Here is a 26,930-nt window from a genome sequence, read left to right on the forward strand (position 1 = left end):
TTCTCTAATCAAATCTAAACATTCTTGTACATGGGTCAAACTGCAGAACACAATGGACATCCAAAATGTTGCTCGCGGGAGTCGTGCGTTCAAACGAAACGACTAGACTTTATTAGAAGCGCGAAAGTTAGTTAGCGCGTCTATTATTAGAAGGTATCGCATTTTAGAGATGTGTTCGCATACTTCTTCCTTAGATGTTTCCACCGCGCGAAAGTTTCGGACCATCCCGTAGAGAAGCAGAGTTTTACTCAACACTACACGATCCATTTACACTCTCCCAAAACATAAATATGTATGTTTATATTATTGTTGGGTGTATGTAAGTGTGCGTTATGCGATAGTAAAAGCCAAGTACCGCAAGCTCAATGTGTTGTTGCGCGTAGGAAAGCGTTAATGTGCTTGCGCGCTAGGAAAGCTTTCTGTCTCTAGAAGGGCTGCAAGTGTGATTGTAACGCAACAAGAGGGGCAATAAACGTGTCGCCCGGGACACGGCAGGTGTGAAGAAAGCGCGCGTCCTTTACGCTATTCTCGCGGGTGCATCGTGGCGTTAACGGCTTAACGGTTTAATAGCCCGGCTTTATCGCCCGAGATTTAGAGAAAGGACCGGACTGCCAATTTCCGTTTGCCACCAAACGTCCCAATTTACTCGTATTACTATTACGCCGCAGTCGATAACTTATATAGAATACGGCAAACACACATGGGACACGCGAGATAATATGTTTGTCGTTGTACAAGGCATGTCATTATTTCCATCGGAATCAGTTATCGCCTCTCTTTTTAATAAATATTCCATTTTTAATCTTTTAAAGTCCGCGAAATTAGGTCGCATCTCTCTCCGCGATGTCATCTTTTCTTATTTTTAATTAAAAATATAGACTTCGGTCGCAAGAAATATTCACGCGAAATAAAAAGGTTCTTTATTGATATTCCTCGTACGTTTTGCTAAAAGACTCGCGCGGGACACTGGACGCCACGTTTACACATACGGTTTAGGAAAATATGAGAGAGAACGGTATTAAAATTCAGAGTCAAGTAGGTAAGTTCGGCGTTAGAGGTGTCGCATAAATATGTAGACTGGAGAGCGTATCAATTTGTGCTCCAACGATATCGTTAGAGAAAAACGTTTGAGTCGATAAAGAGGCTACTGTTTTCCGTCGCCCCAAAGGAGCGCCTCGATTTTACGGGTAGATCGCCACGATCAAAGGGACAGAATTCTGTAAAAGTCGTTGTGTAGTTTCATAGTTTTCTCCTATCGAATGCGAGGGCCAAAGTAACACGTTATTCACCCAGTCGTTTTTCCATCCAGGTCTACAAAAACTCGGTTCGTCTTGTCCCTCGGGATACGTCTCTTCAATCTTTGAGTAACTCTCTCGAGTGGATAGAGAATAATGTGAAAGTATTAGGGGGTATCAAAAATTCGATGTGAAATTAGCAGTGTAGGAATATTTGATAGATACCTGATCGTAAAAACGACTTCATATAGAAATGACTTTTATACAATAAATAATACGGAAAAATTATTAAAATTTAATATATTGTTGCATTATGTTTATAATTAGAGAGGTTTTTAAATACAATCTCTTAAATCAGATTATCTTCGTTATTTATTATTGCGCGGAGAAGATAAAAATATCGAGCGAAACCCTCATTAACACTCGGACAAGTAAAACGGAAGCGAGAAACATTCCAATAATCGCGTGCACTTGATGCTAACGTGCCGTGCGCGCTGGAAATGCAGCGATCTGTCAACGAGCCGAGTTCGGCGGGGTGTGAAAAATTGCGAGGGTTTTCAGCTCCACTTCTACTTCCGCATCCGCCGCGTCGTCGGCCCGGGGGCCTCCAGTTTTTTCTCCCTCCCACCTCGAATTGGACTCGTGAGCTTTCTTTTCCCTCGCGGGAAAATAGGTCGCGGTCCGCGTCGCGTTGAAACTCGGTTAAGCGGCGAGCGCCGCGCGTTACACCTCGCGTCATGATTTATGCACGCCCGGTGTTTCCGGTGTACGGTCCTTCGTACAAAGGCGTTGCAGACCCCGACTTGGACACTTGAGAGCAATCATAGCGAGATTTATCTTTGTTGAAGTATCACTTGCACTTAAATAACGACGATGTCCCGGAGACGTCTTTCACCGATCCGTCGCCTTTACGTGCACCCTCTTCTACTTTTACGTTCAAGTCGTCTGCAACGGTTAAAGCGAGATTTTATTGCGACCCGCGTACATTTCGCGGCGAAGTGGCACTGCCTGTTTAATGTCGGCTTAGCTAAGCAGCTGTGCGTCGTCTGGAAGTACTTTGTGTTTCACGGTTTTATGGCTATCGTCTGTAAAACAATGACCGGACGTTTTATCGCGCAATTGGAGCGTGATCGATGGACAACGGGAAATCGTAGTTTATTCTCTTAGAAAATAGACACCAGGATTTTTCTCTCAATTTTGAAGAAACCTTTTTAAATTACAAAAAAAAAGTGTTTATTCCGACAACCTTTGGCAATCGAAATTAAAACATAAAACGTTACAGCGTTTTTTAAATTAATTTTATAGATGGTTCACATTTCTTTGTGATATATTAGGTTTGTTCGCGTCGCATGCCCCATCATGCTCTTAATCACTCCAACGCACTCCAAAAACTCATCTGCTCCAATCGCCACCTTTTATCCGTGATCCAAGTGCTCTTGGTGTTTATTGGAGTAATGCGACGCGAATAATGTCATTATAATGCTGTAACACTGTGAGAGATATTAAAAGAAATAATCGAATTATAAATTGATTAAAATACTTAAATTAAAAAATAATTGTCTTCTCTATTGGCAAACGTTATATAATCTGATAAAACACCGAAACTCCAAACTGATAAGTTCGCAAACACGATATTGGAATAATTATTAATAATCTTGGTTTAACATCAAGTATCGGTAATTCCGGGAAAATTGCGATTTCCTGGATCCATCCTGCGTAACGTTGTAATTTTACTTTTCCTCGCATTGCATATACATTCCACGAGCTGTAAAAACGTGATCTTTCGTTGTTGTAAATATTACACCTGAATCTCCAGGAAATGAAACTCGAAAACCGCGGTAGAAGAATATAACCGCTGAGTGAAAACAAGATTTTTCTTTTCTTTGTTAAATTGCTAGTGCAACAGATTGAATATTATGGAGACGCGAGAATAATTCAGCGCGCGGTTTTGTTTGGTCGAGAAACTTTCGAGCCAAGAAATCTGACTGGAAATCAGCTAACTCGTTAGCAAGTTCGCTGAGATGTCTACGAAAAAAAGTTCCGTTCCGTTGCCGGTGAAATAGTGTTGCATCTTTTCGAAAGAATTCTATTCGAAGAAACTCCATTCGCAACGAATTAAGTCACTTTCTCGCTTTTCGTCAGAAACAATCAAGAAATATATCCTTGATATCACTCTATATATCCGCATTTATTCAGGGACAACATTGTCGAAAATTTTCTTGAGAAAAGAGCTTCTCGTGTACCCGCAAGCTTCTCTAATGTTTATCCGCATCTTAGAAACGCGTTTTCTTCTGGAACCAGAAGCCGATCGCTTAAATTGATGATTCAGAATAACAAGCGTTCCTTGCGTGCGCGCTCGAGAAGAAAGAAAAATGATTGATATTGCGAGGTCCGCGGTCGGGGTTCTACCGAGGATTAATACATACATAACAAGAGCACAGAGGGGGACAGCCGAGACGAGCTCGGTCTGCAAGCTCGCACTCCACACGAATTTCCCCCCCCCCCCCGGGGGGGGCAATCTCGGGACCGCACGGCGGCGCTCACCCCGGGTGCAGGTGCTTACGATCTAATCTGATTCGCACACGGACTCGCACTCGGGTCGCCGACCCACCCTAGCACAATTAGGCGAACTACAGAAACGTGCATCCGTCGAAGCTACGGCTTAGTGCCTCGCCAGATAAAGCCACCCCCCGGATTCTCCACGGACTACGTGCCGCGCTCGGCGATGTGTATCGCCACGTTATCTCCCTTGACGGCGTTTAAATGTCGTTTGGGGAAAATTGCCGCGGAAAAAAGAGACTATATGTGATAAACGGGAATCTTCTCGGGATAGGAGAAATTTATCAGAGCAAGCCAAACACTTCTCACATTCAGCTTGCTGTTAACAATAAATTAGTATTAATCATGTTAATTATATTTGTATCATTATATCGATAAAGTTTTAGATTGAAGAATGTCATTTTGTCACAGATTATTATTGTCGATGGGACTTTACTTGCATGAAAAATCTCTTAACTGGTACATTTTTTAAATGCTAATTGTAAGCATAGTTTTCACTAGATTTAATTGCCTTTAAAGTAAGGATTTGTGTTTTCGAAAAATATATTTCAATTTTTATTTCTTATTTCATATAAAATATCTTTAAACTAATTTTTATAGAGTTTAAATTAAATAACTGACGAATAAGACATTTCAATTTTTATACTTCTTCGATAAATTGAATGAGCCTCTTATTGGAATGTTTTATTATTTCCGATCAACTTATCAAGAAACGCTATAGTATCTCGCGCCAAGTATATTTTATTGATAAAGTACATCCGTGAGACATTATATCTTTACAGGAATAAGAATGCTTTTCTGGAAATAAATCGTTATTCTTTTTAAATAAGTCAGTATTATACATGTTAAAGATGCAAATATTGGGAGAGAATATAGATTTTTCCGATTATAACGATATCGCGGTGACGCATATAAATGCACTTAATGCAAGAATTTATTTGACGAATATATGCGTGTATTTTTCTTTTCGATTTATGTCATTCAGATAAGATGACGTCCTCGTCATCATCTTCTTCGCAAAGGTCCAAGAATTTTGTTGCCGTAATAAGCAATGAACTCTTACACTGATTTTAGAAAATTCTTTCTACTAATTCCCTTTTACGTAAAAATTTATTTTTATAATTAAACAATTGCAAAATTTTCAACGCTCTGCATGAGCAAATTGAATAAAATTTCTATTTTCTAAATTTTTTTTTATTAAACAATTTTAATTTTCCATTATTCGAAAGCTGAAGATATTTTTGTACAATGCTGTTTGAGAAAATATTGTAATGACAAAATTAAAAATTTTAATTAAATAACACGGGGATTGTAAATTTCGACGTTGCATTCCGTTAAACATGCTCGTCGAACTGTCTCGCTACTCTTCAATCAGTCTATGATTGACAAAACGTCCCTGCGCGGTGCTGATTGAGAAATTGTCGCTGGCAATTATCGAGACCACGTGAATAACATGAAAATTCAGCGTATCCAATCAGAATAAGCACGTCTCTCACTCATCGATGTAAACTTCGTGGACCGACTTGCTCGTGAGGATAACGAATAATAATGTTATTTGCAATCAAGCGCAATCAGCCCCGGGAGTTAATCCAATCCGGGACTAATGCTAATCCATTCGGTCAATTTGCATTGCAATTACGGCTAAACTTCCCAAAGTCTCGTTCGGTATTTTATAAGGTGGCCCGCAAGTAACCGCAAGATATGTATTTAGATTTATGCACGGATTGTATGCGTAAAAGCATGTGTAAGTAGAGACAATTACTTGCGGGACACCATGTAAAATAATGAGACAAGATTTTAAAAGGCCGAATCCTTGGGTGATGCAAACGCAGTCGGATATTTTGTGTTTGTAAATTTAACGAGAAATATTCAAATCTGTTTTGGTCTGTAAAAATCAGATTCGAAAATACTTCGATCACGTTCAGTCAACAAGAGAAAAACTTCAAAAATATTCCTGTCATTTTTAGTTAACAGATGCGAATCTGGGAGTATTTATTCGCAATCGATAAACGCAAATTCAAAGATATCGTATCATTTTTAGTCGAGCTACGTCAGAGCTCAAAATATCCTAATTTTTTTAATTTTTTTATAATAAAATCTCAATTACTTTTAAGAAAGTTATGTCCAATCACTTTCAGCGATAATGTCAAATCCAAGAATATTCTATTCGATTTTAACATCACTATCGAAATTTCGACTATTTGAAAGTATACCCCCGTTGTATGCTATCGACGCGTGATAATGCTGCTCTTATAGAAAAAAAAACATGGCGCCTGTTACTGATCGAATCGTTATCTTCTATAGAAGACCGATGACGAGCGTTTAGCATCCGCGAGAGTTTTTCGCAACTTAAAATGTGGGTCGCTCGATAATTGCCAACGATCGGGCGACGCTGTTCCAACGTGGAATTCATTAGCCCGATTTATCTTGATCTCCTGCTTCTCCGGGGTGCTATTTCCGGTAAGGCCACTTCCCCCTTACGCGATGATACACGAGCAACATTCTCGATTACATAAACGAGAGGTCACGGGCTTGACAGGCGTGAGAAACGGAAATAAAATTTACACACACACAAAAAAGAAATGTCAAATCAAAACTTATATATTTAAATTAACGCATTATTGTGTTTCATATATGTATACGCAACAATCTATAATCTTCTTATAAGAATTTCGACTTTTTATTTCAACTTTTTTTCTTGGTTTAACTGTATAAATCTTCATTCAAGCAAGTTTTTTTAATTCGTTTAACGCAATATTATCTCATTTCAAGATTTCTTCGTTGGAACTAAAAATATTTTCAATTCAAGGATATTCTTTTTTTCCGTGCAGGAAACACAAAGACACCTAAGAGAAATCTTTAAAGCCAGTTGCAGTTCAAGATTATTCAGAGCTCGCTTTAATTAATTATATTTTCCTTCTCCGCCATGTGACACTATTATTAGAAAGAAACAGCGAGTTGTTGAACTAGGCTTATTTAATCTTCTTGTACAATCTAGATTTTCGATGTGCAATTACAATCTATTTTACAAATATTCTTATAATTTTAGAAATGGCTTTTCAGCTTTCTCTCTCGTATTCTTCCTCGCGAAATGTTTGCATTACCATTCGCGATTCCTCGTTTGGCAATTCCCATGGTACGAAATTTATTCAAATTAACGATTGCATCGTCCAGAGAAAAAGCAGGATAAACACGCAACAACCATGTTCCATATAAGCATATCGTCTTCCTGAGTTTATCTTTTTCTCATCCTTCTCATTAAAGTTCCTTCATTTTAGTGGTTGTCAGTGTCAACGTCAGGTGAACCGAGGTTTTTTCAAAAGCTAATCCTCGACGCCGTATTCGAAGGCGTGGCGTAATTTTTCTTATCACTTTTCGTTCAATATTGTCTTTCCATTACCACCACGTGTTTAAAAAGGAGGAACATCAATAGATTATGTAGATCAATTGCTTTCCAGGCATAAATATATTAATATGATTTTAATATTTATTATAATTAAATTTTTTATTGCTTTTTATGGGTTGCTTGATGAATGAATGCGTTAACAGTGCACGAACTCAACTTTCAATCAGACCGATTTCGTGATAAGAGATAAAAAAATAAAAAGCTAAAAAGGTAAAAAAGAGAGATATTTTTAAAAAGTGCACGCGCGTAATGGATTTATAGCTTGATATAAATGTTCTCAAGAGTCCAACTATTGCCACTTTTGTACCATCAACTTTGTTTCAAACATGAAACTGTCTCCTCGTGAAATTTAATTGAACCGTCAAGTTTGTCAAAACTTAGAGATCAACGTTGACGAGCCTTATTCGATATAACAATTTTTTTCATTGCTCGATATAAATAAATCTTTTTTCCGTTCGTCGCGATAACCATCGCGACAAGATAAATGAATCGCGTTTGCAACGATGAAAAAATTGTATTTGCGTATTCGAGCGATTCAGCTGTCGTTTTGTACTCTACAAAGAATGTTTCTATTTGTTTAAAAGATTAAACTTTTATAAAAAAAAAAAAAATAGAAAATTTTAGTATTGCAGGGAAATTCTGGTCAGAATTTGGTAGCGGAATACCATTTTGTTCATTTTTGAAAACGGCAATTTATTTTCTGCGCTTCATGCCCGCGGATTAAATCAGAACTGGAAAGGTTCGTATATTTTGGGTCGCCTGCGCAGCCAAACGAAAGCACAAAACGCAGTTATGAAAGCTCGAGTTCACGCTTGCAGAAACCGGGGGCGTTTGCCGGATGGTATTATGCAAACTATGATTTCATTCGGTTGCAAACACGTGGAATTTATGCGCCAGCTAATATCATGCAAGCCACTTTGCACGGCCTGTGCGCCGTCCACTCAAGAGACTCCCGTACGAATGTCGCGAAAATTCCGCAGCTGTTAGATTTTTCAGATTGTCGTCAACTTTCGTACGCCGCGGCGCCGCGTCCTTTGCTAGCGACATGACAAGAGAATTGAAACGTTGAGAATATAAAATGCAGCACATTATGTTTGACATTAAGTTTTAAGAAATTCCATATAGTATTACTTTTGTAGCAAATTGTAAAAGAACAAGGACATCAGAATTGTAAAATAAATTCTTCATTTAAAAATACGTTTAAGTTACAATATTTAAATATTTGAATATGCATGCCAATAAAATTGGATTTTAAAGCATTTAGTTACTTTTAGTTGGATAATTTGGATATTTCAACTATAATTGGAGTTTGAATAAAATAAATAATTAACGTGCAGATACTTTGCATTTTTAAAAAATTGAATTTGCTTCGTCTATATTTTTAACGCGCTCGGAGGATTCGCGTTCCTAAAATTCACGTCATTTTCACGATTGTAGACAAAGAATAAAACATGAAATTAAGTCTGTTTAGAATGAAGTACGTTTGTTCTAGAGAAGAGCGTTTTCCTCGTAAAATGAGAATTTCACAAATCTCGAGTTTCATTTTGCAAACCTCGCAAATCTCGTAATTATTCATCTTGCACTGCGGCGGTCCGTCCGTTCCTTCGCGAATCTTTCTTTCAATTACTCATCATGCGGCCAACTTTTTGGAGATAATTCAAGATCTCTGTTGTCCGAGTCTCTCGATTAACTACGAAAGTGAGACAAGGACGAAGCGAATCGTGAAAAGAAAAAGGACGGCAGTCGCGGCATCCATCATCTTTCGGCCGCAATTCATCATACGCCGTTCCGCGAGCGACGTACCGATAGCTAACGACAAAAAATCACTGTCCTACGAAATCGATTCGTCCGCCCATCGTAACTTCTTCGTCGACGTCAAGTGCCCGCCGGCAAAAAGCTACGGGCACTGAAGAAACGCAATTAGTCGACTCGACGTGGACGCATCGAAATTACTTGGTCCGCGTTCCTCCCGTTTAAACGGCGACACGGAGTGAAAAAAGGGAAGAGGACAGACACAGAAATACGAGAGATCTTGAGTAAGGGAAACTGCAGTCTCTCACAATGTTATTGGCCCTGTCACGGTAGAGCTTTTTTGCTAAAGAAAAAATATTTTAAGAACGCGGCGTACACTTGCGTCTAAATATTTGCTGGCGTTCATCTCTATGTCGGATTGTCGATTGCAGAAAAAATGAGAGGAGACAGGCGAAGTATGAAACCGGGAAAAGGGTGGCTGGTTTTTTCTGATTAAGATTTTATTGATCTTGATACAACTTTTATAATGAAAAAAATAGAAGAGAATTTATCGCAAATGACGAATTCTTTTTGACATCGAGAACAGCGCAGTCTACTAACAATAAGTATCTATTTACCTATTGCTATTCATCTGTTACATTTGCAATGCAAAATTTTTCTGTTCTCAATCGTGAAAGTGGTTGCAATTAAAATGCATTACGATACGGCGTACCGATCGACCGGAACGCACGCGAGGAAAAAACCGTCGGAGTATTTTAGAATGTTAAGTGACTGTGCGCTCGCTCTCGCACGGCCACAAAGTACAATTTAACCCGCCCACGATGCGAGAACCCGCGCGCTCTTCATTGTTGAATACAGCACACCCCGTACCGCCTTTCGCCGTCATTCCCCCCCTCACATATCTTCCCTCGCCGTGTCTAGACACCGTAAGCCCGGCTATCTAAACCGCCTCATCGAATCACCCTTTCAACCCATCCTCCATCACATCAAGCTCGCCTTCTATCGCATCATAAGATCAACACTGATCTTTCGATCAGCAAAGCTCCTATTCTCGAGGTTCGTGCGCCGTGCGAGAGATCGATTTTAGCGAAGCGCGATAAATTCAATATATGTATCATGCAAAATTTTCAAGCAAGTTCGCAAAATTTCGCCGTGTTTGAAGACCAAAAGTGACAAAAACAAAGCGGTATTTTCGTTTCCTCTCCGGCGAATGTAGGTGAAGTTAAAATTGTTTTCGCGATCGATTATACGCGGTATAACAAAAGCAATAGGCGACGATGCAATAAGTGGAGCACGTGGAACTACCATGACTATCTCAGTCAAGCAATCTCCAACGTATCGGCGAACTAGCTGTCTTGGCTGTCTTTAGAAGGATTCGTCTTCTCAAATAAGTCAATAAACAATCTACTCACGCGTTATTATTTCTGCGAGTATCCTTGAACATCCAGTCTTTCGGCATTCACGACAAAGATTATTTAAAATCTCTGTGCTTCTTTTTTTTTATACCAGTCGCGAAGTTGCCAACGGGCACTGCGAAATTCGAAACATTCTCGAAAAAGAGTTCGAGAAACGTTCAAGTGCGTCTCGTTTGACCGATGTTACATCGCCCTAGCCATTTGTACCAGTCGATTCCTTTCCGAGCTTGCAACTTTGAGAGATCTTCCGGCGACATTCATCACTGCTTAAAAAGTACGCCCGTCTCGCGTCCTTTGTAACTTACGTCTGTTCCTCGTCTGTTCTTCTTCCCAAGTCACGAGAAAACGTTCACAAATCGTCGGACTCCTATTGGACTTCTATCTCCCTTTGTACGTCAGTTAGTCTGAAACAAACGCAGTTTGGAAAAGTGCCACGCGGAGTTCTTTATTTTTCAAAAAGTCCGAGTAGAAGAGCTACAAAGATAATATACTGATCATTGCAATGAAATTTTTCTTCGTAACATTTCTTCGTATTTTAATTTCACCGTCGACTTGAGGAATTTATAATTTCTGATAAAAGATAAGGATGAATGAGAATATACTTTTTTATATTTTAAGCATTTATTGTAGTGCTAATAATTATATATATAATAGAAATAATCGGTATATTAAATTAATTTATGTACAAAACATTTTATTACGAAAACGACATTTAATATACAGCAGAAAAATACAAGAGTATATGCTAGAGCTAGATGAATGCATAGAAATATAACGATAAATGAATAGTAATTGTAATAAAGTGATACTGCAGAGGGGAGAGAGAGTAAGTGCTGTAAATTTTCTTCGTGGAACGGGAGAGTAAATTGGCGAGATAAATGCGAAGCGGGTGAATCACACGTAACGATTACGAGACGTGCAAGATAACGCAATTTTTAGAGAAAAAGGATTGCGCGACGTGCTTCGACTGATAACGCATATTCTTTAAATTTCGTTTTCGTCCGACTACACCCGCGAGATTAATGTGGCAGCCTGTCTACACTTCAAAGGATCTTTAGCGAAGTTCGCCAAGATCAGATGGTACGGTACCCCCGGTACACGCCGCCTTTAATTAATTCCGTCTGCAGCACCTCGATTTCGCGTGAACCTAAGTGAAATGTTACTCCGTAGCACTGCAGGTGCGAAGTGCGCGTTCGCGAGTATAATTCTCGTTTTAGCGGAATTTTAAGCCACACGTCTGCATAATTGGGTTTAAAATCCTTGAGTATGTTATTTACATAGCTAGATAAAATTCTTTTTTAGATACATTACCAATTTTCATTTGAAAACTTTACATTTTATTCTCGTTAAATCATTTCACACAACGATTGAATTTAATCTCGGAATTCGAACTTTTCTTATCAGAACAGACAATTATCGGATTTAAGTTGGAGAAGTGGATCGTAGAAAATCACAAATCTACTCGAGTTTTCTTGTAGTCGTTTAGCTTTTTCACAATTTCATAAATTGATACAGGACGGGAGAGGAGAGATACTGCAAGTTTGATTAGTTTCCTTTTCAGCTGTTTTCATTAAATACACTTGAAACTTTCAAAAGACGAACAGTCCCGTGAAAAAAATTTGTAACAAAATTGCGCTCTCGGCAAAAAAAAAACAGACGAACGTGATTTACAATAGTGCATGGCTCTCTGTGTCGTCGCGAAAGCCGACTGGCTCGTCAGATTTCGGGGCAATTCGGGGCGATTGCATCCTTCGGAACCGCGATCACGGGCGCGCTGCATCGAAATTGTTTGCCGGCTTTAATCTCGCCCCGCAGCCAGTGACAAAGTATCGTCCGCAAGTGCACCGTTACTCGAATCACCGGAGATGCGTCTGCCCGAGGTATTTCACGGTAATACCACTGCAGAGCGAGCGATCGCCTGGGCCAATGGTTAGACACTTACGTAACATTAAAGCCGCCGCTGGCTTTAATCTCGCTGCATGTCGCTCGAATGGCTTCACAGAGAAGACAATGTTAGAAACTTAACGGCGGAATTATTCCCGATGAGGCAACTATTTGTGCATCGGTGAACTTGGTCCTACAATAGTTGTCGTCGTAATCATAACATGCAGTAAATTTTACACAGTAAATCGCAAAGTTTACGTCCATAAAAATATTACTGTACAAATTACAGCAAGTACAATTATACGTTTTTTTGCTTGGAATAGTAGAATTTAATTTTGCGAGATAAAAATTTCGCAGTATATTGAAATAACTGATGTCGCCTCTAACTCATTGTCGGAAGAATGAAACGTTGTACGAAGAGACAGTTTATTAGAGATAGTCAGGAGCTCGCGTAATATCTCCGCGGAAAAAATGACAATGATTATTATAAATTGGGGAGGATAAAGTTTCAGATTTACACGAGAACTAATTTTTTTTTTGGGTAAAGATTTTTATTTTCTGAGCTACACAAAGCTTCCACGACAGTCTACAGATCAATTGAGGTCGAAAGTCGCTGTCAATGATTCTAAAAAAGAAACATATTTACACACCGAAAAATCGCGGCTGAATGGAAATATCTCGTTAGCGTTAGGCGCAAGCTACTGTTACAGCCTTGAATTGACGAGTGAAACCGAATCGAGTGCGCTAGTCTGGTTTCTTTCTTTGACTGCGTGTTCTTTTTACTCTGCAATGTGGTGCACACATAGATATCGATATTGTATATAAAGGCGATATACTCCGCTGATCTAGTTGCTGCTCTAGAGTGTCCTGTTGTTGCGGACCACCACAGTCGACGCTCCGTCTTTTTTCATTCCTTGACAATTAGCTCCCTCTGCGCTTCTGCGAACACCAAGTGCATCTCAAGACAATGCACTGAAAGTTTATTTCAGAATTATTATTGTTCGTAATTAAGCAGTTAACCGCGAGCGTGCAGTTGCAGACCGAAGCCCACGACGAACCGATATATTTGTTAAATCCTCTTTTAAGATTCGAGGAAATATATTGGAAAGATACATATAGTAATGGAATCCCTTTTATCTTGTTTATATACGTTTTCATAAGAAGCTTCACTAGCTCTCCGACTGCACGCTCGCACGTCAGAGATGAATTACGTGGGCATGGAGTTCGAACGTTTTCAACGACGGCGAGCTTTCTACGCGCGCGAGCTTAATGCCAGCCACTTTTTCTGTCACGTAGGTCGATCTAAGACACATGGACGAAAAATTGGGGAGCAACGTGGTGGACGTGGGAGTTGACCTATCCGAATTCTACATGTCGGTAGAATGGGATATTTTAGAAGTGCCTGCAGTTCGGTAAGTGTCCGTTGCGCGCAATTTTATTTGATTCTCGAATACGGAGAATTATGTTGATACATCGCTGTTTGCATTTTAGTATGTGATATAATACCTCTATATATATTATTGTAATAAAACCAATCGGAGTTTTATTGGATCCGTTTATACGCGATATATTTCGTAAAACTCTTAAATAGAGATTCGAATTTGAGATCTCATGAATTGTGGTTTATCGCCTTGTGTCAGAATTCAATATAAGATTTGTCATAAAGTTCATCTATCCTTTCTGGATAAAATCTCAATCTAATCCTGGAGATCCTCAAATATATATGGCAGAGGAATCTCTCTCAAAGCGCGTATAAAAGAGACTCTTTTCTCTTTCCTTATGAAACGCGTCTTGATATTCAATATGCTCGCCTGGCATAAGCGAAGCTTCTGGGCACGATTCAATTCCCGATATTCAGCATGCCGCGATGCAACGGGAATCGGGTTCTGCTTTCGGAAGTTGCCGTAGTAGTAAAATGGATGTTTTCGCAGACACTTGAGGTGACTTGCCACTAGAGATGTTTAAGATATTCCGAGACATCCGATGCTTTAATGTTCGAACACTTTCGGTATCAGTATTATATCTCCCATATTATATGGATATTGAAACTGCCGCGGATAAGACCCTCGATTTAAACGCCCCTTTATTTGTCACGTGCCGAAGATTAGACTCTTCGCAAGAAATTCTGATCCAACGAGTAGATAAAGTCACATCCCGAAAGAGGATAATGTATAGGAGGGTAGCAAAATTTGGGTCAATCGTTCAATTTGTAATTTTCTTGTGTATTTAGGATCTACTTTTGTGTAAAAAAAAAAAATTGAATGTTCGAAAAATAAATTCAAATTTATTCACGACACAAAGACACACTGACTCAAGTTTGAGACCATCGGCCTGAATAGAGGGGACAGACCTGGGGGACGAGGGGGGGGAATGTAGGGAAGTCTGAACCGAGTTACCGACTTAGAGAGATCTTCGACGGAGTTATACGACCTCGCGAAACTTTCCTCATAAGTCTCGCTCACCGCCGACCCTACTTACTTAAAACGTACTTATTGTCGGGGTACAAACGCCTCGCCGCGCCCAGAATAGCGGAATTTTTACGTTCTTTGGGCGATTTTTTTCTTCTCTCTTCTCTTTACTTCATCGCCGTAATCCTACCGCGCGCCCCTTTGCTCGTTCATCGATCCGGCGATTAACCGCAATGTCTCTTGCGTCTTTTCTTCTCGCAGGAACGAGAAGTTTTACACTTGCTGCGACGAGCCCTACTTGGACATCACGTTCAACATCACGATGAGGAGGAAAACCCTCTTCTACACAGTGAACATCATCATCCCCTGCATGGGGATATCGTTTCTTACGGTTCTCACGTTTTACCTGCCTAGCGACAGCGGCGAAAAGGTAAGCCTCTCTCGTCGATAAATATTTGCGTTTATTATCGCATTTTTATGTGTACCTCTGATTACTTAGTTCTCTAAACAGCCTAAACCCGCAATAAATTAATGATAAATTTATTATACGAGGGATATCCATTTTTAACTTTCCTTTATTTCTTACTTCATATTTCTCTAATGTTTGTTAAAAATTGGCTTATAAAATCAGTACCATAAGATTTGCTTCTTTCTTAATTATATTAGCGTATTTGTAATTTTAATTAAATCGCTAACGTAATAGCAATCGAGAATCAAAAAGATTCCGTGAAAGTTTATGCTAATAATTATCGTACAGGATATCATTCTCAGGAAAATATTATCCGAAAACAGGATACCGTACTGGATCCTGTTTTTGGATAATACTTTCAGAAATACATAACAGCGAATAAACATAACTGAAAGAGAAAGAATAAGCGAGAAAGGGACCGAACGATTAATCCCTTTATTCTCTCTCGGAAGCGGCCGCGGGGCAGACGTGCGTGAAATATGCGGCGAATTAGTTCTCTTCCGCGTGTCTGTCGGCCTCGTTATTTACTCTTATCTGTAGGTAAGAGCTAGTAGGTGGTTACGTTTGGCTCGACGGCGCCGGCGATTTTTCATCTCCACCCCGTCTTCCACCGCCATCGACTTACCACCATCTCGACTCGCGCCGTTCTCGCCCGAGAATAGATCCTTTTCCGCGCTGTCAATGCAGTGCATATAACATTGTGGTACCAAAAAGATTACTCCCACACAGGAATAAGTGTTTGAGGATATTTTTGAATATTTTTGTATATCTTTTTTGTGTCACTTGGATATCCGTACGTCACTCGGATATTCTGGACAGCCCATTGATATTTTTAAGTCTCTTCAACATTTCTCGACACTTCTTAACTACGCGTTCTGTCAAACAGATCTTCTCTAAACATTCTTGGATATATTCTGTATATAGGTATAGATATTCTTTGGAGAGGGAGATATCCTTAGACGTCCTTAAGTATCCACTCAACATGCGTGCCGTGCCTGATCCTACGCGTTTTCTCCCTCCAGCAAAGGAATATTTTTAAGAAAGGTTTATCCCGCCAGAACGACGCTTACAGCTGACGTTCTTCCCGAAGCGTTCTTCTTCGCGCGAAGTTATCGACGTATAGCGTGACAGCTCCCCGTGCCGTACGTTCCCCACGCGTTTTTTTCCCGTTAACGTTCCTCGGCACGTTCGCGACATGCCACAAAGGTTACTCGTTACTCGTTACTCGGTGAACTCTGGCATTGTAAAATTTTTTTTCTTTTCCGACCTCCCTCGGCCGGCAATTCTTTGTTTCTTCCGCTGGGCCGACCGCGCGGACTCGCGCTCGAGTAATTTCTCTTTTTCCTTGCTCTTTCTCTCCCTCGTGCCTCTCTCCTTTTCGCTGAAAAAGCATAACTATTAGTCGTACTTGTGCGCAGTTGAAGAACTATCGATCGCGCGTGCAATTAGCATCCGTCATTAAGAAGAAACGGGCGACAGTCGATTGTATTCCGAAGTACCGGGCGTAATAGGAATGTTTTTACACGAGGCAACATGTTTGCCTCCTTTCATTAACCCGTTCAGTGTCGAATCTTCATTGACTGAAAGAAAATATCAATTTGTCGAGCAGTTTCTTATACGTGGCACGCTAGAAACTTTTATTTCCGCGCAAATTAATTTTAAAATTATCAATTAATTTAATTAATAACCTGTATTTCAATTAATTATCGACGAAATTGCCAAAAGAATTTTCACATTTGTAATGTCGGTCGTATTGTAAATTGCGTGGCTCTTCATCTCTATGTTTAATTCGTACTTTTCGAATAAATTGTTTTAAACGCCGCTTTCGCTCGGAAAATGGAAAATTACAAACGTAGATATAGCGTTCCGATATTCGGCGATTTTGACTGAAATACAGCGGTGTGATTTGACGGGGACGCGAGAAAGCGCACAGAGTCAATCATTCATTCTATCTTTAACCGTTTATTGATTTTGCTTCCGAGAAGCAGGCAACGCGAGAAAGAAACGCCAATCCATTATGCATTTGCTACCGCCATTTTCAAGCAAAAATATAAGCACGGGACACGGTCCACGTACTTTCGCAATGTCCACAATGAAACATTGCGCAATATATTTATACATATATAATATACACATATAACATGTAAGGGCTCAGGCACAATGAGAAGAATAAGAAACAAGGAATTAACATAAAGCGTGATTTTCAAGACACAGTCTTGAAAAAAGATTGCGACTATGAATTCTCTCTATGTTCAATTCCTTGTTCCTTATTTCTCTCATTGTGCATGGGCCCTAACTTACGCCACTTTTTATCGTTCGGTCAAATCTCTTGTGCGGTGGTAAACTTTCGCGCGGATTTATTTCGCACAATTTCGGGAGATACGTTATAACCGTTTGAGAAACTATATCCCGATTGTGCGTACGCTTGTTTTTACGCTGTCGAGTGTCGCACTCCATAATTTCTCGCAAGATTTTCGTGGGATGCATCGCGCGAAACGTGCGACGAATGCAAGCGAAGAAAGTGACGCGAAGAATTTGCGAATGACTTTTCGCGGAAGCGTCTCTCGTCCGGATAGCTGTCGAGTCGAGACTTTGCTATCAACATTCGCGTTCCGAGATACGGATCTTCCGTCATGTCGGAAAAATGCGAAGAAGTTATACGGTGGCAAGAGTCGTCGCACATCTTCGGGATGTACCGGATACTTGACTAAAAAATGCAATGCTTGTTCGTGTATCGTGGCATAGTTACTGCTGTCAATAATCAATATCGAAAGCTAAAACAGTTTTACGGAACGGAGCTACAAGAATACAAATAAAATTCTCTTTCTCTTACCTAATATTATATTATATAAAGCACAATTCACGCGTATTAGTAACTTGAGAGTACGCGTTTTAATAGAAATTAATCTTTTGAACATTCAGGTACTTAATATTTAATAATAAATAAAATGTCAAGTAATTACATCTTTCTTAGATTATGTTAAAGAAAAATTGATTCCGATAAATATGATACAGCCATAAAAATGCTAATCTTGTTGGTAAAAATACCTTTTTTTATGCATTGTATAGAGCAGATCATGGAGGACAGATGCTACCAGATGCGAGGAAATATTAAAGGCGACCTTTATCACGGTATAGTTACACACACACTTTAGAAGCTCCGCGGCCTAAACTCGACGTTGTATAAAGCCACCTTTACACTTAGAGTTTTCTTGCGAGTTTGAGAGCGTCATGCTGTCCTTAATAATAGTTTGTTCTTGTTCTTGCATAACAGTGAAATATTTTGTGGCGAGCACAACTGGCGCATTTCTCTCCCAGTTTAACACCAACGAATGCATTATTTTACTAAGTTTGCATCGTTAGAAAGGTATAAATGATGAGAGAATCGCGGAAGACTGCGAATATTCCGTGTACACCGCAAAAACCGAAAGGATTTTTCAATATTTGTAGGGCGGAAGATGGAAGGTGATAGAGAAAAAGGAAAATAAATTTGGTTGCGGATTTTCGAACCAAAAAAAAAATAAAGCCGCGAGCGTCTGTTGCAGCTTCTAGGCATGTCAATCAAGCAGAGGGAATCGATAAGCAATATCGCGGTTCGGTGATTGACCCGCAGCCACACTGCGTCTACCGAAATTGCATACCACATGCATTCCCCGCTTCACCTTTTATGACATGCCTCATGACTGTACACCGCACTGTTTTGTCCCAGTAGTTTTTATCGTCATTTTTAGATTTATTCGGTTGAGCACCTCGTCGCGTTTACGAAGATATTTAATGAAAAAATCAGGTTTACCGTGCAGCATAAATCTTTCTCTCATAAACCTATAGGAAAGAAACTTTGAAACTTCGTGTCCTGGTTAAATAAACTGGGCGATATTATAAAAGAGAAAACATCAAAAAAATATACACGGAGAGACTTTTTTGTTATATTTTAGCCTTAAATTCACTACAAACTTGGGACAACTTGGCAACCAAGAAATTTTTATAATATACAAAAGACATTTTACAAACAACGTGATGAAAATTATCAAGCAGATTGGTAAATTTTGAAAAATTATTGCCTAGATATATTTTAGTAAAATTAATCAAATATATTTTATATTTTAATGTAATAGATATTAATATTTTTTATTACGGTAGATATTAATCAGAATAGCTCGCATAAAATTCTTCGTGGGACATGTTGTCCCACAACTACCATGATTTCAGGGTAAATTTTAAGAGAAAATTCTCTCCGTGTATGTATATAGCATATGATGTAGACAAAAAATTCTGAAGTTAGTGTTTAATTTATTCATAATTATTATTTTTGAGCTTATCCTAATTACACACGAAAATTTGGTACTCTCGAATGTTAACCCTCAGTTACCACACCTGGGTCTGAGAGACCCTGCACATTGTTAAAACGTGCAGGGTCTTTAAAACGTTCATAAAACTCTTGTATAATCTTTTTTTAGTCAGTACTACGTCAACTTGAAAAAAAGTAATCTTTTTCGCTTTTTCAGAAAAACACGTCTTCCTTTTTTTTTTAAATAACATTTACATTTTTTAACTTGGAATAATCTAACTTGCACAATCTTGTAGATCTTTAAAAGACGCATCGATTAAAAAAAAGACTTCAAATTGATGCATTTGTCTTAAAGATACAAACTAGAGAATACGACAGAGATCTCTCAGACCCTGGTGAGGTAATATCGGGGTGTAAAAACGTAAGGTAACTGAGGGTTAAGTTTTGTTAATTTTCATCAAACGACTGTTTTATGCAAAGACTCGATGTTGCGACATAACTACGACGGGAGATAGATTAATTATCAAGAAGTTCGTAGACGACTCTTCTACGCGTGGATCGATGCGCGCAATCTGGGATGCCGCATGAAGATGTTGCTCGAAGGTTATTATCATTTGACTGATGCGGGGCGGATGTAACGGGTGGGGAAAATGGATGACGGATACCGCCGAGTATTATTATGTCATATAGAGGGAGGAAGAGAGGGAGCGAGAGAGAGAGAGAGAGAGAGAGAGAGAGAGAGAGAGAGCGGATCCGCGAACAATATAATCATATTTGCCTTATAACATTCCCATGCACGTTCAACGTGATTCGACGATTTGCGCTCACGGGCGAGACAATTTCGCTGCGGGCTGACATTCCACTCACGTTAATTACGCAAACAACCCCGCTTGAGGACAAGTAAGCCAAAAGTAATCAGCCGAAAGTATGCCAGCAACTTTCTATTTGGAGTCATACGAGGGAAGCTATACGCTTTTTCTTCAAACTAATCTTCTTTCTTTTGCTTGCATATTGCTTATAAGAACTTCCTTATAAGAATTACTTTATTATCTAAAGTAATTTTGTATTATACAATGTATAAACTAATTTTAGAAAAGATTTTATTTAAAAATTGTCAAACATGGATTTTCTCATTGCCTATAAATAATGTGTAAGAATATCTTTTAATTTACACATCACATTATTGGTGAAAGAGTAATCACTGAGGTGATTAAAAAACTTCCAAATAATTAATACTTGCTTTACGAGTAATTTGCTTAAAATTTTATTTTACTAACGTGAGTAGCATTATTTTCCGAAACGTATCTCCATTCATCGGCATGGATTCTCCATTCCTACACTTCCGGTATCACACGCGCATATTTTACAAGACCAAGTTAATCGAACACGACGTGTCACGTCAACCGTGCGTCAACGTATGTACATACGCGGATCTTGTTTAACTGCGGATATGCCATGACGAACAGACTGTGCTGTGACAAGGCACAAGCTACAAGGCAGTATTAGTTCACATTTTTGTTGATCATACGCGGCTTACGACAAGCTCCTACAAAACATATAAATTATTCTTTTATCGGATTATGGATTTTTTATTGTATAACAGAATTATTGAACGTTTTTTCAAGCACTCTAATTCTATGATTAATTTATTTAATTATATACACAGAAAAAAAGAAGTGTTAAATCAAGACTTACCCGAGAAAAAATATTCATATCTGATAGTATATGAACATATATAAACATATATGATATACATATATATGAACATATGTAAATGAGATATGAACAGATATAAGTTTTACATGCCCATGTATAAAGCATATATAATCATATATGGTTATCTATCGCCATATATGATCAGATCGTACATTATACATAGCACAAGATCTGATCATATAAGTTCATATATGGTCAGACATATTATTATGTGTAGCAGATATGACACTATACATAATCGTATCTGGCCTCACATGGTCGTATATAAAGAATGTTCGGCCATGTATTATCAGATATAATTATATGTGGCCATACATAACTGTATCGGCACTGTATATGATCATATATGACAAGACACGATGCTGTATATGATTGTATATGTTCATATACGGCCGGAAATGATATGAAACATGATCAGATCTGTCTATATATGACCAGATTGGGATATAATGATATAAAATGTCCGGGAAAAATATTCATATCTGACAGTATATGAACATATATAAATAAGATATGAACACAGATATAAGTTTTACATACCCATATATAGAGCATATATAATCATATATGAACCTATATAGTCATATAAGATTATATATGATCAGATCAGATATTGCATCTCAAAAAGTATTCGATAGATGGCATTCGATGGGATCTGCTTCTCGTATTTAAAATTTGACAAACAGTGTTATAAGAACGGTATCAAAAGACACGACACTGTCTCGCACTATAGAGCGGCACAATTTTTGTATTAGTTGTATCGTGGAGTCTACTTTTATAATAAAGTGACACACTCTTAAAAAATAACTTTTGAAAATATCCCGAGAAAAAATATTCATATATGATCATATATAAATGGCCATATATGGTCAGATATGGAAATTGGCCAGATCTGAGGATATATGATCTGGTATTATTGTATATGTTAATATCTGATCATAACTGATCAGATATTAACATATACAATACCAGATCATATATCCTCAGATCTGGCCAATTTCCATATCTGACCATATATGGCCATTCATATATGATCATATATGATCAGATATGAATATTTTTTCTCGTGTTATATTCTTGTATATAAGCAAGAATCTGTAATCTTGAAATGAGATATAAATTGCGTTAAACGCGCGCGAAGAAAACTTGTTTGAATGAAGGTATTTATACAGTTTAATAATCAAGGAAAAAAAGTTGAAATAAAAAGTTGAATTTTTTATCAGAAGATTATTAGATTCTTGCTTATACCTATACAAGAATAAAAGTCTTGATTTAACACTTCTTTTCTTTCTGTGTATGAATTTATTCAGAGGATTAGGAACCGGTTTTCTGAGGCTTTGGAAGCAAGTAATTAGTATCATGAATAATAAGAACGATAAAAAGTCTTTTAAAATTCAGATGAGATATTTTACGAACCGGAGAATTCGGGACAAAGTTACCTATATATTCCCGCAATATACAACAATTATCGGATCATGCGAAATTGATTCGGAAACGTTTGTTCAAACATTTGGTAGAAACAACGACAAAGATACGCGTGCGATTGCCAGGGGGAGCAGAGGGCAACAATAATTAAAGGCGCGGTCGGATGGAAAGTAACCGAGTACGCTATCGATCCGAATGCATCGATGAAAGCCGCCAGAGCGAACGACAAGGCAGCAGCCCGATAGACGCTATCGCCCCTCCGGTGGTCGATTCTTTAAATTAATCGCTATGAAACGCCATTGCGATAGTAAAACCGCAGTAAAAATGAAGCGCGCGCCCTCGCCCCCTCCCACGTTCGCTCTCGCGTTGCGTTCAATTCGCAATAAGAGCTACCGACTTGCTGCCCGATAAGAGCCCACCGTCGATGATCGCGTGTTATACATTCGTGGTTGCTGGAAAATGTAAACTGGTTTTTTATTACTGAGCCAGTGCGGCAAATTCCGATGTAATCGACGGAAAATGCGTTGAAAAGAAACGACCCGTTTTACATTCAAGTCATAATGGAAGCTATTATCTCACACGTGATTAATGATTAGAAATATTTTTAAACAACTTGTATGTTAATTATACTGGTATATTACGACATAGTTATAGATTAGGGATTAAAAGTTAACATAAATGCTCGTTAAAGAGAAATATACAAGCAAATCATCTTTTTATTTGGCTCTTACATAAAAATTGACAAATGACAAATGCATAATAAAAATAACTGCAAATTATTATATAATAAGTGTAATAACTATAAGTGTAATAATAAATAATAAAATAATAAATGTCATATACATGCTTCATGGTCAAATAAAAATTAAATAAATAAAGGTTGACAATTTATATATTATTTAATGAAAGTAGCGATAATGAATTGAAAATTGCGAAAGCTGAAAGAAATACATTAGCTTATAAAATTTTTGAAAGAGAGATATAAACATTGTCTGGCCACTGACGCAGCTTTGATGGATAGTTCCATGTAACGACGAGCCGTACTGTGTAAATTAATAGTCGTAAAACGCCGCAAAGCGCTATTAAAAAACCACGCGACTGTCGCATCCAATTAAAAGGGAAATATAGGCTGACAACGTGCTATATGCTTTCGCAAATGCGTTTCGTCGGAAATTATTTATCGGGAATTATCTCACGGGAATTTATACAAAACGATACATTCTATAATAGATATTATTGACAGATAAATGATCTCCGGTTTCGTGAAAGATCGCGGGACATACTCAAACAACGCACATATGATATTAAATTGAGTTTATTCTAAAAAAATTTTCCTCGCAAATAATATTAAAGCTACAGAGACGAAAAGTTTAATTAAACTGACAACTCTGAGCCAAGTGCAATCGTAACTTTTATAATTTAATTTAAATTGTTAAAATATTCATCTTTATTTTTTCAAATCGTGATATGCGAATTTTCCAGATATTAGTTGGAACCAGACGATCGATCACGCAAATGTCAGCGCATTTTTACATTTATTTCACTTTTCATCGTCTGAAATCTTCCATGGATTTTATTCAATCAAATTTTATTCTAAAAAAAAGTTACGTGATCACGGTTACAGTAAATTCGCGTAAAAAAATCTCACTTTTTATTTTTTTAAGAGGAATATTACGTAACATGATTCCCGGATTTGCAGCAAATGTAGTTAAATTCAAATCCTTTGAAGCGATTTTTCAATTTCTTTTAAATTTTGAGATATACATGTAATACAGAATTAAGATATTAAAGATATTTCTATATTTGATCACTTTAAAATATTTAATATACATGTACTATAACCATTGCAATAACATCTAAATTTTTAGAATATTAGAAAAATGTAGCACGTAAGTTTTAATTGAAATTTTCTTGTTTTGATTCTTGTATTAAAACCTAAGTATTTCTTATGGCGGGCATTTATCATCTAAATAGAAAAATTATTTTATTTTTCTTTTTTATTACACTTTCTTTAAAAATTCGTTTAATATTAGAAAAATTACTACAGTTTGGAAAGTACATGTCTGACTTTTTAACTTCATACAAGTTGCACTTCAACCTATATAATGTCCGACATAAAAGAGTATAATAAAATCCCGGACGTGGAGACTGTTCCACGCAAGAAGACCCTTTTCTTCCCCCTTTTTTTTTAAGTAATCGTTAACCCAGTTAACTTCCGCAACGTGCCTGATAAATTCTTCACGAAAAATTTTCAATGTTTTTTGTTTAGTTACGGTATATCCTACTATCTATAATGCAATATTTGCTCGAAGCGCACTTGTTTTAGGAACAATTATACTTTTCAAGCAAATCTCATTTCAAACAAACTTTGCAATTTGACATTTTTTAATCTTTACAGTTTCGATATTAGGTAACTCTAAAAACTCATAATAATTATAACAATGAATATAAGGTTATAGGTATTTAGCGCTACAAATAAATATAAAAAAGTATGTCGATACATATGACAATATGTCTTTAATTAGTACATCATGTTTTAATTGAATTTGTATGTTTAATTTATGATATTAAATGTGCTTGTTTATATGTTTTTTTAAATATGTATTTGGTCCGTGTATGGACAAATAAATATATGTGATATAAATTAAACATATAAATTTAACTCAAATGTAATAGTTTTTATATACGACATTTATTTATGATAATTTTTTTATTTAATTATTTTATTTAATTCCTCGAGAAAAATCTTATTTCTTAATATTGCTGTATGTGTATGTTACGATTCTATTCGTATTAAATTAGATTCATTTATCAAGTGTTGCAATGGTGGGTAAAAACATTTCATTTTACTTTGCTCCTCGTTATTCCGTTGTACTTCTTCATTTTTATTTTCATCATACTTGGCAAAAGTATTACCGCTGCGAGACATGGCTGTACGTGCCCGATGTTTTTCGTTTACAAGTTTTATTAAAACAAATGGATCACGGGCACATATAAATTCTGTCAGCGAACAACTTTCACCTCACGGGGCCGACCCGTTTATCCTTCTGGCTCTTGCTTCGTACATTCTTTACGCAGATCATAAATACGAATTTTCCACTCGAGTATCCGTGGCCCTTTACTATCCTGGCCCCTTCGAATAGGTACGAATTTGTTGCCTGTCAAGGGACATATTTTGAAGGAAAGGCAACATATGTCTTTGAACTACCTTGTTCCTTGTTCCTTCTTCTTCATATTTCTCTTCGTCTTAAAGTGACAGAAGTAGCAAAATAATCTTTCTTTATTCTTGTATACTTTTGCACTTCTATTCTGATATATTTGATAAAACATGAATTAAAAGATAATTGACTAATTCCCTTTCAACACAATTTTAAACAAAATATTGACCAAAGGTTAATTATTTACTAGATTAGATAGAAAAATATGAAAAGAACGTTACATACCAATTTATTTATTCGATTTAGAATAAACTATATATATATATATACAAATCCATAAAATTCTAAATATAAAGTATAATTGTATAATTCTATAAAATTATAAATACGATTATAATATTATACGATTACAAAATTCTACATCTTAATCGTACAAAGTAGTTCAATGGAAGATATAAATGACTAGACATTTATAACTTTATCCTGTTACTATAATAAACGCGATCATTTCAAATAAAACAAACTTTTAATATTTCACATTATTCCCCTTATATAATGAAACTTTTCTTAACAAATGTCTCGCAATTTCAGGTAACGCTCTCCATCTCGATTCTCATCAGTCTCCACGTGTTCTTTCTGCTGGTCGTCGAGATCATCCCGCCGACGTCGTTGGTTGTGCCGCTGCTTGGAAAGTACCTGATATTCGCCATGATACTCGTCTCGATAAGGTAAATGCTCCGACACGACGCGGAAGCGAAATAAGACGAAGAGCTTCACAGCGGAAAATTACGTTCGCGCGACACTTTTGCCAATTTAGCACAGCCGAGGAGAGAAAAATGCGTTTCTGATTGCGACAAACTAGACGTGATACAGAAATAATTTTCAGTAATTTCCGCACAATCGTAGGAAATATTTCCCGCGTTGTTCCATTTTTGCTCGTATTATCGCATTTTCTTGTCGTGTTAGCGCGCTATCAACGTCATCGATTAACGCTTCAGCGGCGATTTATCCGCTTATGTTTACGACAGCAACGATTCCGTAGCAATTAATGTAACTCCGTGGAGAATCGTAAAGAGGCTATACGATGACACTTGTGTTTGTCAGCGAGAAACGAGGAAAAATAACGACGAAAGGTTGGACTCGCGCTCGTTCACCCTCGAAACGAACGTTGATTTCTGTAACAACATTGTTCGCACAGCTGTTCTTTAAAACATT

At 37.6% G+C, this 26,930-nt stretch overlaps 1 protein-coding gene across 1 annotated transcript in view; it reads left to right on the forward strand.

Moving 5' to 3' along the window:
* The window catches only part of Nachralpha4 (nicotinic acetylcholine receptor alpha4), a 255,707-nt gene that overhangs the window by 194,216 nt on the left and 34,561 nt on the right, over positions 1–26,930 (forward strand). The window contains exons 12-14 of the mRNA XM_071781731.1: positions 13,548–13,663; positions 14,921–15,089; positions 26,307–26,443. Coding sequence (XP_071637832.1) covers positions 13,548–13,663; positions 14,921–15,089; positions 26,307–26,443 — 422 coding nt within the window. The remainder of the gene's footprint in view (positions 1–13,547; positions 13,664–14,920; positions 15,090–26,306; positions 26,444–26,930) is intronic.

Source organism: Temnothorax longispinosus, chromosome 6 (genome assembly GCF_030848805.1).
Source record: "Temnothorax longispinosus isolate EJ_2023e chromosome 6, Tlon_JGU_v1, whole genome shotgun sequence".
NCBI classification, from domain to species: Eukaryota; Metazoa; Arthropoda; class Insecta; order Hymenoptera; family Formicidae; genus Temnothorax; species Temnothorax longispinosus.